At 40.4% G+C, this 16,124-nt stretch overlaps 1 protein-coding gene across 1 annotated transcript in view; it reads left to right on the top strand.

Moving 5' to 3' along the window:
• Positions 1–16,124, top strand: part of LOC119414812 (solute carrier family 12 member 3-like) — a 31,997-nt gene that overhangs the window by 9,707 nt on the left and 6,166 nt on the right. Inside the window, exons 8-12 of the mRNA XM_037681938.1 lie at positions 189–319; positions 450–584; positions 2,767–2,873; positions 6,022–6,104; positions 6,205–6,273. Of these exons, the coding sequence (XP_037537866.1) occupies positions 189–319; positions 450–584; positions 2,767–2,873; positions 6,022–6,104; positions 6,205–6,273 (525 nt within the window). The remainder of the gene's footprint in view (positions 1–188; positions 320–449; positions 585–2,766; positions 2,874–6,021; positions 6,105–6,204; positions 6,274–16,124) is intronic.

Genomic DNA, 16,124 nt, shown 5'->3' with positions numbered 1-16,124 from the left:
ATATATGGTTTTTTTTGTTGTTGTTTTTTTGGGCAGTCCAATGACCGCGAAGGAAAAATAGAATTCCAACCAATCACAGATGTCTATTTCTTACATTGTTTCTTTTACTGACTGCATCATTTATTTGCATATTTTACATTTTCAGCTAGTATTAATGATTAACTAGAGGTTATACAGTACTAACCATTTTTCTGTGTCTTCTTTCAGGCCACAATGCCTTGTCCTGTCTGGACCCCCAAACCAGCGACCTGCTTTGGTGGACTTTGTTGGCTCCTTCACTAAACATATCAGCCTCATGATCTGTGGAGACATCATATTGGTAGTAGCTTCGATCATGTTTTTTTTTTTTTCGAAAGAAAAGAACAAAAAAATAAACACAATCCCATCATAAATAGTGTGCCAAAAAATTTGTATTTACTTCATTTATATAACATTTTGGACTCTTGCAGGAACATGAAAAGCCAACGCAGCCTCATGATGCTGCAGTCGGCTTAGTAAAGTGGATGAACAAGAGGAAGGTGCGGTCGTTTTATACTCCTATTTTTGCTGAAAGTCTCAGAGCAGGAGCTAATCACTTGTTACAGGTACATTCTATAAATAAGATGTGTTTATTTGTGAGTAAATTTTATTGCAAATCCAATTACAAAATATTTTACTAGTTTTCTGGGTTCCTAATAAAACCTCAAGTTATTTAATTATGACAGTTTCAACTCATGATTATTTTTTGTTGTTGTTCTATTACAGCATTTCATCAAGGGCATCCAAATTTACATTCTTCTTGCAGAATTAAATAACACAAAACACTTATAGGGGAGCTCAGAATATGAATTTATTTGGTCAAAAACTACATTTTGATTAAAGCAGCTGTAGCTGTATGGGGCTGGATATATATATTGTTAATTATCAGTTATGACTTAAGCTCATAAGATATGCATGTATTATGCAAATCACCTCGTTGTTTGGGCACTACCTCTCTTGGAGAGGAAAATCAGTCTCTATTTACCTCAAATCAATGTAATTTGATTGCAAGTTCTTTTCTCATGTTTAAAGAATATCTAATCAATTAATACACACAGATATGCCAAAATAAATCACAAATGCAGTTGATTTTATGCATTTTATTATAAAAATATCCTGTGGTAACTCTAAATTGTCCCTAGGTGTGAGTGAGAGAGTGAATGGTTGTTTGTCTCTATGTGGCACTGTGATGGACTTGCAACCCATCCAGGGTGTACCCCGCCCCTCGCATAGTGGTTGTTGGACATGGGCACAGGTGACCCCCGTGACCCAAAATGGAAGAAGCGGGTAAAAGATAATGGATAGATGGATGGAATAATCTGTGATATATATGATGAAAATTATGCATGACAAAAGTTAACTGAACATCAAATTGCTTTGAATCAAAGGTCTAATTGATGAGGAAACTTAAAAGGCAGGCTTAGGACTGGTTTCTGTTTGTGAAGTGGTTAAAATGGTGTCTAAGGTGAGCGATAGTTTGTCTGATAAGTTGTGATGTAGATTCACCAGAAAGGCGTCTCTCTTCTACCCGGATTATGGTCAGAGCATGGTTCCGACAGCTGCTTAAATGGTATCATCCTCAGATGTTCCGGTTGAGAGGCTAAGGTCTCCTCAAAGTTCACCTGTCATTTTTAGAGGGACGAAGGTCCATATGGGAGTCAGCTGGGATTTACCACTCTGCTGTGTGATGGTTGTGGTTGTCTGTTAGGCAGCTGGAGTCCTATATTCAATGCCAGCAGCTGGTTCTGGTCTGGTTCTGTATCTTTCTCTCATCCTGAGACGTCTGTGGAAAGGTTTCTTCTCGCTCCAGTTCTATGTGCAGAAGCGTTTTGCTTCGGAACATCTCTTCAAAGCGTGTGTTTTCTCCAAAGTTTTCTTAGAAGAAGTGCAACTCACTGTCTGTGTAGAACAGAGATGAAGGTCCACCTCAGGAGGGGTGGTCCTAACTTTTTCATAAAGGCCTATTAAATAAATCTAGAGTCCCTTTTCTCTGCCTTAAAAGTTTCCTTTTAAAAGAGAAAATAAGACAAATGTATTATCTTAAAGAAAGATGACTTAAAAACACACATTTTCATGAATAAACATTCAGGTATGACATATTTAGGATTAAGCTTAAAACATACAATATTTTACCAAAAGTGTCGCTGTCAATCTCCTGAAAAGGAATGTCATTAAACAAAGGGTTCTTACGGTGTTATCTTCATGGGAACCAGTCTGGGAGAAATACTCCTTTTCGATAAAGGAAGATATCAATGTACGTAGCAAGTTCGAATGTTTCAAAAACTCTCATTAAAACGATCTGTCTGTTTCATGGGAAATGAGTTCATATTCAGTTTTTTAAATTACATTTACATTAGTGTTAACTAAGAAGTTTGTGAACGAAGCTGAATATTTGTAAAGCAATGTCTGTTTGTTCCTAAGGGAATAGATGATCTTATTTTAGCAGTTTCAAACACAAAACACAGGAAAGATGTTTGTTTGAGATGAGGTGAACTGTCTCTGAGGTGGTGTTCCCCTACTCAGCTAACTTACCAAACATGCCAAACAGATCAAATAACATTAGTTCCCTGAAAAAAATGCAGTTGTTAACTTCTAACTGTTGAGCATGCTTCCTGATGCTGTTATTAAGTTTATTTAAAGTCTCATTATAAGATTTGTCCCATTTTTTTCTGAAAATCAACATGAATAATGTATGTGATGCATTGATTTTTTATTTATTTATTGTTTCTCATTCTTCCACTTCTAAAGGCATCTGGTCTTGGCAAGTTGAAACCCAACACCTTGGTTCTGGGCTTTAAGGGAAATTGGGGGGAGAGTACTCCTGAAAGCATCGAGGATTATATCAACATCATTTAGTAAGTTGTTCACTATGTAATGTGCATTTTAAAAAGGAAAACACAAAACAGCAATTAATGAACACATTATTCAGCAGGCTGAATTATGTTATATTTTAGTACAAATTATTAAATAATACAAACTGGTGTTGCCTCTGGTAGCAATTCATTATTTGTTCTCTTTGCATGAACTCTGAAATTATACTTTTTAACCTTTTATAGATTAGACACTGATCACTACAGTCAATTAGCTGAAGCTAAAAGAGTGTAGGTTACATAAAACAATTTATATTTTAAAAAGTTAGGCGCTTAGCGGTATAGGAATAACATATTTATATGCTGATGAAGATTCTCAGTCATCTAGGACATGGTAAATTAAAAAAAAATGTTCAAGCCAAAAAACAACTGGACTTTATTTGTAACAGAAGACGTTTCGCTCCTCATACTTTACAGCATCGGGCCGAATGAGTCTCCACGAAGACAGAAGGGAAGGAAAAAGGAGCAGAAACACGTCCAAGAAGCTTTCCAAACATGTGGATATCCTAACTGGGCTTTTGTTAAGTCAGCGAGGAAATCTACAAAACATACTACTAAACAGAAAAAGGAGAACAACAGATGAAAAAACATCGTCATCCCTTATGTTGCTGGAGTATCAGAGAAATTCAGAAGAATTTTCAACAAACACAACATCCCAGTACATTTCAAATCCAGCAGGACTCTCAGACAGAGGCTGGTCCACCCTAAGAACAAAACACCCATACACAAACAGAGTGGTGTGGTGTATGCAGTTCAGTGCAACGAGGAATGTCCAGACCTCTATATAGGAGAAACCAAACAGTTACTTCGGATGCATGGCTCAACACAGGAGAACCACCTCCTCTGGACAAAACTCAGCTGTTCACCTCCACCTCACAGATAAGAGTCACTCTTTTGACGACCAAAATGCACATTTTGGACCGAGAACACAGATGGTTTGAGAGGGGGAGTGAAGGAAGCAATTTATGTAAAAAGAGAGAAACCATCTCTAAACAGAGGAGGAGGTCTCAGATTTCAACTTTCAAAAACGTATAATGGAGCTTAAGGACTGATACCCAGCCAGTTTCACATCCTATCAGATGTGACCAGAGGGGCCTCATCTGTGAATTAGATTAACAAAGACCTTAACAACCCCCCACAGTGAGGTGTGACATGTCAATCTGCATGTGTATCTTATCTCAGCTTTATAACCTGAACCCCACACACTCTGCTCTTTGAATTGAGAAACCTCCTCGGATGAGAAGCGAAACATTGTCTGTTACAAATAAAGTCCAGTTGTTTATGGCTTAAATTTTTTTTAACATATCCTTATCAAAAGCCTAGAGCGCCCTCTCGCGGCTACAAATGGTAATGTTTACTCTTTGATGCACCGGGTGGAGGCGGGGTAGTCTATGGCTTTGTATGCATTTCATATGTTGGTGTAACATGGTCCAGCGTGTTATTTCCTCTTCTAAGAATGGTCACATGCTGATAAAATCTTGGCAGGGTAAAATGGCATTCCACTTTGCATATTTTCCCAAATAGCATGCTCCATCCTACCTGCCCCTATGGGCTGGTCACGACTACATTTAAAAATAGACTCCTTCAAAGAAAAGACCATGTGGATTTGGGGGAAAAAGAAAATAATCAAAAGTTAAACCAAGATACACCTTGGCTTTAATCTTGATCATGTATATACAGTATACATTTTTGCTAATATTGTTTAATTCCAAGAACTAAAGAAAATAAAAAAACATTAAAAGTTTTTCAGGTCATAATGTGCCCTCTAAATGATAGACCTGCAAAGCTGTAGACTCCTGGGCTTCAGCCCATATAAACGAGTGCATTAAGGTGGCCCAGCTAACATGAAAAATACAATTTCTCTCTGTTTCTCAAATTCTTCATGAGCAGAGATGGATATGCAAGTTTCAGATACGCAAACACCACAGTCCTTAGCTTTCAGTAAATAAAAGTCAGAAATTTCCACATTTCCCAGTTCTCTGGTCTGATCAACTTGTCAATAAACGGCTTATCTTCCATTGTAAATTTCACAACTAGGGGCCTCGATTTCCTTAATTTTGGGAAATTGGCTGATACTTGCATGAGAAAAAGATTTTACAGATTTTTTAGTTTTAACAACAATTGTCTGAACTTCATTTATATTTCAGAGCACTACCTCATGGCCAGTTAAAACAAGTTTGGATTGTTTCTAGGATACTGTTCAAGGGTATGTTTTTCATCAAAATAAGATTGGAAAATTGAAGGTGCATTGTGACCTTATAACACCTGATAGTGTCACTTATACAACAAAATCGTATTGACCAAAATGGGCAGCATGGTGGCGCAACTGGTAGAGCTGCTACCTCTCAGCGAGCAGGTCCCTGGTTCAAATCCCGGTCCGGGGTCCTTTCTGGGTGGAGTTTGCATGTTCTCTCCGTGCATGCGTGGGTTTCCTCCGGGTTCTCTGGTTTCCTCCCACAGACTAAAAATATGCATGTTAGGCTAATTGGTCATTCTAAATTGTCCCTAGGTGTGCGTGAGAGAGTAATGGTAAATGGACTGTACTTATATAGCGCCTTTCTATTTTATTTCAAGATACTCAAAGCGCTTTACACTACAATCTGTGCCTCCTTTACCCATTCATACAGCACTCTACTAGATCTCTACAAAGCTAATTGAACAAATCATTCTAATGAGACTAATCAGTGATTTAGATCACATTCATACACTGATGGGACACACATCAGAGGCTATGAGGGGTTCAGTGTCTTGTCCAGGGACACTTCAGCATGTGACTGCTGGTGGATTCGAACCCCCAACTCTCGCATTGGAGGACGACTGCTCTAACCACTCAGCCACAGCCGCTGAGTGAATGGTTGTCTCATTTGTCTCTATGTGTCCCTGTAATGGACTTGCGACCCATCCAGGGTGTACCCCGCCCCTCACACAGTGATTGCCGGACATGGGCACTGTTTTTACTAATTTCTGCAATGAGGGCAAATGACTATTTAGCAAATATAGCACAAAAATATGCAATATATGCAATAATGCACAAAGAAAACTAACCCCAATTTTTTTTCTGACAAATGTTGCAAACAATCCTTTAACGGCAGCTTAAAATGATTTATTTTGTGTTTTAATTGTTTTTGTTCAGTGACACATTTGACTACAACTACTGTTTGTGCATTTTGAGGATGATGGATGGACTGGATGTTTCAGATGACTTGAAATTTAAAGGTTTGATGCACAAAAATATATTTTCTTCTGGACTCTGCTACAAACTGACATTTAATTTTTATACTCAACACAGGCTTTGAACGTACTGTTGATCCCACAGTAAACCAGAGTTTTGAGCCGGATGAAACTGTGGAAAACCAGGACGAGCAAACTACTGAGGAGAACGCAGGTGAGAAGAAGCCTTAAAAAATTTAAAATTATTGAAAAAAATCTCTTTTTCATACAACAGTGGGGGTGAGAGATATTTGCCTGATTTTCTGAGACATAAACACCTACACTATATCAGTATGATATATGGCACAGCATATAAACATCACATTCAGTTTCACAATACTGACACTCCCATAACAAAACTGCTTTCCCCTTTTTTATAAGTCAGATGCAACATTTGGCTTATGGCGTCATTTTTTTGTTGTCACTAACAACAACTTGAACGTAAATGCCAATACAACAGTAAAACAGAATAGACTACAGTGGCAATCCATATTAACCAGCAGCCTCTGCAGCTCACTAAAATTGTATCTATTGTGTGTTTAAGTAAAACATAAGTATTAAGTACATAATTTCAATTGATCAGACTGAAATTTAACAGAAATCAACAAAACATACTGTATCTATAAATTTCCTCATTTAATGAAACCAAAATACAACCTAAATGGGATATTTAACCTTTATTTTTTTTAAAGTGACTCACTTTACAGGTGTCGTAACAGGCTGGGGCTGGTAAACCCAGTGCTGCAAGCAGGCAGTCGAGGACTCAGGATTAATATTAAATAAATACTTTATTTACAAAAACAAAACACTGTCAGGGCAGCAAAACTTACATGTATTATCTTGGTAAACACAGGGAGCAGACGAGAACATCACCAGTGCATGGATAAAAATGCCAGGATGAGGAGCAAGACAAACACATGAGCTTCAATGAGCTACAGATACTAACATGGAATAACACACAACACCTGTGAGATTCACAGGTGTGGGAAAGAGAAGAAATGAGACACAAGGGAGCAGGACAGAGACACAACACAAGATGGAGCCAGACATTAGGAAAACACAAACCCTATACAAAAGCTGAGGTTCAGGAGAACACAAGACATAAACACAACACAACATGGGGTCAGACACCAGGAAACACAAACCACACAACAGGTTATAAATTATTGCATCACAAATCTTCACTTGGTCAAAAAAATCATACATAGAGAGTCAGAGAGAAAAAGAGTTTCTTTATCTGTCATTTGAACCACATCTGGTACATGTGTTGGAACGAAACTGTGTACACAGGGTTCTAGTTACATCCAACAAAAGTATAAAATGCAAAAGAAAAACAGTAATAAGATCTAAGATATGAACTAAGAAAAACGTAAACTAAAAATACGCTAAGTACTAGTAGTACAAAAACAATATGCCGAACAACAGTACGAACGTGAGTCTGTGTGAGCAGATGAGTACGAATGAACACAGCAGCATGATTTAGTTTACTGTAATGAGTTTTGATGCTTTTCCAAAAACTTTCAGTACCTGATTTTCTGACATTATTCGGAGACAGAATCTGGCTGTTGATGCTGATTTAGCTAATGTGTCCACAAACTTTTTAAGTTCACTAGAGCTTGCAGAGATGTGCTGCTGATCGGACTTCATCAGCTAAGCAAATCCAGCTCTGATGATGATTTGCCCATAGTAAAATAAAACAGGCCACTCCAACAGCACAATTTTAAATAAATAAATAAATAATCCATGAATTGCGTTGATAAAGGTCCATTGTGAAATCTACAACGTTGTGGTGGAATTCCACCACATTGTATTTGCAGTCAATTTAGCTTTTCGAGTTGGTCTTCCTGTGTGGAATAAAATTTTGATCGGTGTAACAGATCACTTTAAAAAAGTTGATGCTACCAAGCTTGTTCATGTCAAACTCCACCAGAACTGCTTAGAATTGTAGTGAACTAAGCCTCAGGTCAAGTCCTGACCCTGAGGGCCTTCCTGGGACAAGAACTGTTGTTTCATTGATTTGAGTCCAGAAACACAAAATTAAGTTCATCCAGAGACTTTCTAAGTGTGTCCTGCACTGATCAATTGAAAGAACACTCTCTTTTTTATTATCATTATTATTTTACAATATCTTGATAATCAAAAGTGTGTTTAATTCAAATCATTTTTAAATGTTGAAGTGAACTACTTATTTTAAATCAACTGTGAAACAGTATTAATGATTTTTAATCCTCATTCAAAGTAGAAATCTAGTTAATGTCTGTTACAGAGTAATTATTCATTTTCTTGATCTTCTGTCTGAAATGAGCAGGTTGTGATGTTGGTCAAAAGTCGGAGACAAACGCAAACAAGTTTGTTGGAACGAACTGTCATGTTTTTAAATCCTCTCAGACGTAAATAGAGAAGCTGGCACCTGTTTCCTCCCATCTCGCCTAAACATTTCTCTGTCTGTTTCAAAAACATTTTCCTGTCTGTTCCAAAACATCTCACTGTTTTTCTGACTTCTAGTGACCTCTTACGTCACTAAAACCACACCCCTGATTGGCTCTTTCAGCCAATCAGGACTTCCCAAATGAACCGGAAACAGAACTCTTTAAATGTCGACACTTCCTAGTTCTGTTGAGTGCAGTTCAGTTCGGAGAGCAGAACCGAACAGAAAAGTTGCTGGAGAGAACAAGAAGTTCCAGACATGATCCGAAGTTCTTCTGAGTCTCGTGGGGATTATGGAATCTTCCACATCTGAGTGGAACCTCTGACGGACTCACAGCTCATGTGAGTCCACCCGTGAGGTGAGCTGCTGTTGAACGAGGTACCGTCACTACTTCGGACGATTCTCAGCTGTTCCTATGGAGACGCTGGAAAGGTAACGTTAAATGGAACTCCGTACCAGTGGAGACATCTTCTACAGGTAAAGAGTCGATTTCCACTACCGAAGTGTACCGAGGTAGAGCTGGGTTCAAAAGGAGGGTGCCGTTCTTGGTCGACACATTTTCCCTCACACATCTTTTCTCTCCATTTAAACTCCCTCATTTCCCATCTTTAAAACTCTTCTATCTTCTATCAGTGAGATACCATGGCCGTATGGTTTCTCATTGTAAAGCTCATTAATTAAAATGTGTTATTGCGTACAATCAGAATAATCACGTGTACAATGTTTGATGTTAAATTTTGATTCTGTTAATAAATGACCACATTCATTTTGATGGGTCAAAGAAACTTAACGTCTCACGTCACTGATTAAACCATCTCCCACACAGTATCTCTGTCACATATCTGTCAAGTAGCTCGAAAAAGAGAGAACCCGTTTAAATTAAGTATAATATCAGGTACTTGAACTAGTCCAGATATTATAACGTGTAGTGGAGCTCCGAAGCTAAGCGAAGCTAACCGACCTATCTCACTACATTCTGGTGGCTCGTAACAGGTCTCTAAAGAGCTCCTCGTAACCCGATATCCGCCATTTGGACATTTCGTGGCCGTACGAATGTTTCAAGAGGCGTGAGTTAAATGTGACGGAGTCTGTGTTAATACGTGAACTGACTGTTGGCATGAAAAGTGCAGCTTTCTAATCTATCAGCTGTGTGGTTTGGTTCTAGAGAACGGCTCGGACGAGTCTAAGAACAACACTGTTTTAGAGCTGAAAGTAGCGTCAAGGTGTTCATTAAAAGCTGAAATGGTACATCTGTTATCTGTGAGCTAATAAGCTTTGGAAAGCATTTGATTATGTTTAAACTGTGGTGCAGAGAGGAACGGGTTCTGCTCAGACCCGGTTCTGTTACGGCTCGGTTCTGATTCGTTCGAACGAGTTGTTTGCATGGATAAAATGCTGTTTTGAACTGGGCGCCGTCTCAGTACGCTTTTGAGAGTTTATTCGTCACATTTTTAACAGAAAATAGTGCATTTTGACAGTTTTAATGAAAGAAAGTTGACCGGACTTTTTCAGGCTAATGCTAACATGCCTAGCTGAAATGACGATGCGTCATTGGTTAAAAACCGCCGTTTGGGTAGCTCTAATTCGCTGAGAGACGAGTGACATGTCTGTCGTCACTTCCTCTGATGTCAGGTTGTAAAACCCACCCCCGCTGTTGTCTCTGACCATTGGTTGATTCAGTCACGTGACCCCGGAAATGAGTCTCGGTTCAACCGAAGCCTCCACTGTGTTTAAAATCGCTAAATGGAGCCGCCACTGTTCCCACAAAACTCATGTTTCATGCAAAAAAATCGTGCTTGTTGAAACAACGCCACGTTTTAGCTTTAAATCCGTTCAGAAATGTTGATTTGACAGAGTTTCGCTGATGCTAATTTTAAGCTAAGCGGCTAACAACCGGATATCAACAGAACGATCCACAGGAAGTTGTCATAGACTCCTGCTGGTATAAATAAGCTTACACCGCCACCTGCTGTTGAAAGAGGAGTATAACAGTTTTCCTGAAGGGGAGACTGATAATTCCTCATTTGTTTTTCTTTTTCTTTTTGTTAACACGACCTGGTTTATGAGTAACTGTTAAAATAGCGAATTTCTGGGATAAAACTGCTTAAAAAGCATTTAAAAAACTAAAGTTGCTGTGAAACTTTTAGAAAAATTGCAGGTTTATTTAATGTTAAGTGCTTTAGAGTAAATATCACTGAGAAGCCTGGTTCTTGTACCTGTTTGATTTAAGCACGTTAAGTAACACTGCCAGAAAGGAGGCATTTACTTAAAAATATTCATGAATTGGGGTAAAACCTACGAATAGGTGCCCATTCATTTGAAGAAGTGGCTTACACAGTACTGTTGAGTGAACCCAGAGCTAAAAATGTGTGAAACTCACATGACACTTGAATACAAATATTTACCTGTTAAAATAATCTGAAGTTGGCAACTGTTTAACCAGATAAGTGCTGAACAGTGAATAACCATGGCAGGTGTGATAGAAAAGGATTTTGATCCTTGTGAGATGAAGGATTGGTTAGAGAAGGTGTTGGCACAGCTGACAGAATATTTAGATCCATATGGTGCACAGGTGGACAGCATGAACTCAAAAGAGTTATTGGAAGAGCTGATGGAAGTTGCAGAGGGTGTGACCTCTACAGATATAACAAAGTCAAGTTATAATCAGCTGGCTAAATTGGTGCTTTTATTGAAAGCAACATTCTATGCTACGGTAAACAAAGCTGACGGCCTTGAGATAAGGTTAAACAGCGAAAAAGAAGTGGTTCAGGAAATTGAAGAATGCTTCCTTCAATTTAAAAGTGAACACGAGGTCCTCACTAAGAAACATCTTGAACAGATGATTCAGTCACAGCAAGACGCACGTACAGAAATTGATTCACTGAATAGCCAAGTACAGTCACTGAATGCATCACTCACTGAAGCCAGGGATGCTAAAGAACTGTTTTCCACAGCATACTTTGCATTAAGACGGGATCACGACGAGACAATGTCACCAGTGTCCTGCTGCAAAACTGAGATAGACGTGCTTAAAACACAACTTTGCCATACAGAAAGGAAATATGGTGAGAGGCATGGACAGAATGTGGGGACACACTGGGCTTCAGACCCAAATCTCCTTACATCACACACACCTCCACCCTTACCTAAAGTAGCAGGGACAGACCTGAACAGGTTTCCACTGCCAAGCAGGCAAGAGAGACCATTGAAACTTCCTCTTTCAATAGATGATTTGCAAAAAATCTCAAAATATGTTCAACGCTTTGTACCTGGCCCTATGGGTTCAACAGGTACAAAAGCGTATCTCAAAGACCTTGATTTCAGACTGAGTGGTTATCCTAATGCTACGGTTGAGGATAAAATCAGTCTGATAAGGCTCACTTCGGACAGAGAGGTGTTCACCTTCATCGAGCGTCAACCTGATGCCACGAGGAGGGATTACAACCTTCTGTGTGAAGCTTTGATCAGGGAGTACGACCCCTGCACGGGACCTGCTGGTTTCCCAGCCGCAGACAAGGTCACGCAAGGGAAGCATGAACATCCAAAGGTTTATTACAAAAGAATCTTCCAAGCTTATTTTGGTTACAGAAATGAAACCGGAATGGAGGAAGAAGAAGGTTTTAAATTTGTTTTCAGCAAAAATCTCCACACTGACTTTAAAACGTCAGTACAGATGATGGCTAATTTCAGAGAAAAATCCATCAATGAACCTAAACAGTGTGCTATGAATGTGTTTGAGGCATGTTCTCATGCTAAGACGCCCATAGAGGTGTTTCCTGGTGTAAAGGTTAAACCCCACTCCCTAGAACTGGAAGGACGGAGTGCATCGCCTCCTACTCCTAAGAAAGGCGAGAAAAAGCAGTCTTTTCAAACTAACAAACCGCGTCATGAACGTGCACGCTGGGACAAAAAAGCTCCTCTTTCAGAGGATGAACGTGATTATCGTAAATGGGGTGTGCATAGGACGCAAAGATATGGGAACCAAGGTGACCCATATTATCAGGGGAAGTCCGAAAAGGAACCCCCAAAAGATGTGCCTAACCGTCCCCCACCTCGGACGAAACGAACCGAGGCGAAAAAATCACAAAGGTTCCAGAAACAAGGCCCTACACCTCTGAGCTCGGAAGAGACAGAGAAACTACGCAGGTTGTTAGAAACTTTGAAACACACTGAAACGGGAAACCAACCTGGAGCACTATGCAGTGATATAATCACTATTACATCTGAGGGCGCGAATGACAACATCACAGATGTCGGTGGAACACGCCAAGACATTGTTGTTGTTGCCTCCAACAACCCCTCATCGGAAGAAGGGGGGATAAACTCACACACAAACGATGACGAGTCATCGCAAGCTGAACACTCAGAAACAGCTACTGCTGTGCTGACGGTTCAGACAAACCATGATTACACAGACAAGGCTGAACGTGTGAAGAAACGGCAGAAAAAACCTAAGAGGTTTCTGTGTAACTTTATCAGAAGGGGGGTCGCCAAGAAGGCGTACCTGTCAGTAACACTCGAAGGTGTCCTCACACATGAAGCACTCCTGGACGGTGGGGCAGACATAACAATTATGTCAGCTAAACTGTTCGAGGAGCTGAGGACAGCCGCTGCCGGTGTTAACAGGATAATACCTCTCACAGAATGTACTATAGAAATGCATGGTCTCTCAGAGAAGAGGACAACCCTGACAGCTATAGCAATGGTTCACATGCGGATTGGCAGAATGACACTATACCACCCGGTACACGTGTCTCGTGTTGACTCATTCCCATTTTTGGTTGGCCAGGATTTTATAAATCGCTTCGAAGCGATTATAGATTATGGTGATCAAACGATGTGGACAAAAGTGAGCAAACCACTGCCAATAGATACGCCTCCGGAGTGTGACACAGACTGCCCAACAGCAGGTACCGCGGAAGGCACAAAGGACTCCTCAGCCGAGGACACGAGCCCGGTGAGTATTCCTCTGAAATCATGTGAAACCAAAGTAACCCACCCGGTGGTCCAAACTCTGACCCAACAAGACAGCCTTCTCTGTGAGCTGGAGCAGTCAGAGTCCACCAAACACTACCTACCACTGGTAGTTAAAGGTGTAGAGATCCAAGGATCCCACACCAACAATGCTGTTCTGTCTCTGTGGACAGATAAATCAGCAATTAACCGAGCTTTCTATGAAACCTTGGTTCACAAACACGTGAATCTAGAACTAATTAAAAAAGCTTTCCGCTTTCCATTAGTTCCCAATAATTCACAGGTAATGACCGCTGAAGGAGTCATTAACCTAAAACTGAACTGGAACCAACGAGAACTGGTTCACCTGTTTCTCGTGATCCAAAACTTACCACATGCAACCTACATAGGCTCTGACATTTTGGTAAGGTTGGGTGTCCACGTGGACACCATCAACAAGGTGCTGTGGTCTCTAAAACCAGCCACAAAGGATCCTCCTGTGCTAGACACAGCAAACCTTAAGGCTGGGCAGACCATTCCAGAGGCCTGCCAGGTTGCTAGCAACCAAACCACCACAGTACCACCTCAGGTGATTAACCTAATGGTGCGAATCCACATCATAGCTGGACAAGCTATTAGCCATAAACAGGCATATTTTCAACCTTCTCCTGCATTTTTCAACTTGGGACTGTCCGTGGAAGCCACGAACCAAGTGAGCCTTGACTCCAGGACCACATCTGTTGCTGTGTGTAACACAGGCACGGATGAGGTGATGATCCCAAAAAACACTATGCTAGGATGGTTGATTTCCACTGATTTTCATGATTTTGAACTAGGCATTCCATTTCTGGGAGGACTCCCAGATAACCTGGTACCGAGTCAAGAAGCTGGGCCAGTATGGTTCACAAAACCAACACAGGCCATAGCTCTTTTCTCAACCGATGACGTCGACCAAGGACCGCAAACCTATGGTGTCTTACCCATAGACAGGTCCGACGACTCAGAAAGGGATTCGTTGGAGCTCCCCAAAGAGCAAGAACCCTTATCAGTCTCATCATAGATAGAACAGGTGGTCGCCCAAGCCGACGCTCTGACATCTGATGAAGAAAGAGACAAACTTCGCCAAGTTCTTTTAAAATATGAAAAGTCATTTTCAACTGACCCAGACATCATCCAACTTCAGAAGTTGGATCCTGCAATTAACTCGATGATACTGTATCTGACTGACCCAGACAAATACACTCCATCGAAAGGCAAACTGGATTCCAATCCAGACCTTAAAGTCCTCTTTCAGCTGCGCAAACAGTTAAAACTACTCAAGGACAGCCTAACTTTAGCTCATGGAGCGACGTCCTCACCCGTGTTCGCGGTCCCCCATGACCGAAGGGGGGTGACGCCAGTTAGGGTAATGTTACCAGATGCGATAACGTGATCAAATCTGACATTCAGAGTGAGTGATGCACCGAAACGTCGTTTTCTAGTTGCTTAATCACAACTTTTGTCAATGTTGAAACGTTGTTTTACTGGTTGCTTAGTCACTGTTTTTGTCGATGTTGAGACATCGTTTAATTGGTTTTTGGTATTGTTTTAGAGGTAAGAATGAATTTTGTGTGTAGTTAAGTTAGAGACTAAGAGGCCTTTAACTATGCCAACATGTAGTTCATTTGTTAAAATGTAATCTTTGCGGAGTCAATGTAGATTAATGCTACCTTAAGTACCATAATCTACATTGGTCTCACAACGATTAAGCCGAACCTACTCGAACAATTCTATTCGGGGGGATAGCTAATTATTTTTGATGAGTCTCGCCATAGACTCCAAAAACATTTATGGGGAAACCAAACACCCAATCTCAAGTCGATCGTCTAAAGACAACAGACAATTGAACCAAACTATATTTTGCCATGTAAATCTAACTTAAACCAAGTTAGGAATGGAAAAATAGTTTGGAACACCCTTCTATAGGTATAAACCCCTATAACTACCCTTTTCAGCATGTTCCACCCTTTAACTGGTAGCTGTAGCTGTTCCCAATCATAATAGCTTACACACCAGGTGCATATAGGTTAAGGCCTTATGTAAAATCCCCTTCATAAGCCCACCTTAAACCACATAATTGCATGACACATTGAACCAGAACGGCACCGACTGGACGTCGCCCAGAGACAACCTTCGCTGGAGGAGACCTGCAATCCTGACGTTGGTCTCCAATCTTCACCCAGTGGCCGCATCTTCAGTTCAATCCAAGGGAACCCCTCTGTATGCTGATCAATCAACACCTCCATTCGTTGTGGATTTACCGTTGTGGATTATATGACTTTTTTCAATGGATTACAGACTTTGTTTCCAAGGGGTTAAAGCATTGCTACAATGGAATTACCAACAACACAATGGAATTACCAAAACATTGTGGGATTACCTCCTTTGACGTTTGTTTTCCTTGCTGGATTACATCAAGCTCAAGGACATTCGAAGGCGTAAGTTCATGTTGGAATTCATCACCATGGACAGGCGATGATTTCCAAAGGGGGGACTGTAGTGAACTAAGCCTCAGGTCAAGTCCTGACCCTGAGGGCCTTCCTGGGACAAGAACTGTTATTTCATTGATTTGAGTCCAGAAACACAAAATTAAGTTCATCCAGAGA

This window comes from Nematolebias whitei, chromosome 1 (assembly GCF_014905685.2).
Source record: "Nematolebias whitei isolate Nwh7 chromosome 1, NemWhi1, whole genome shotgun sequence".
Lineage (NCBI taxonomy): Eukaryota > Metazoa > Chordata > Actinopteri > Cyprinodontiformes > Rivulidae > Nematolebias > Nematolebias whitei.
The sequence above is the reverse complement of the archived record's forward strand: the minus strand, read 5'-3'. Positions and strand labels throughout refer to the sequence as shown.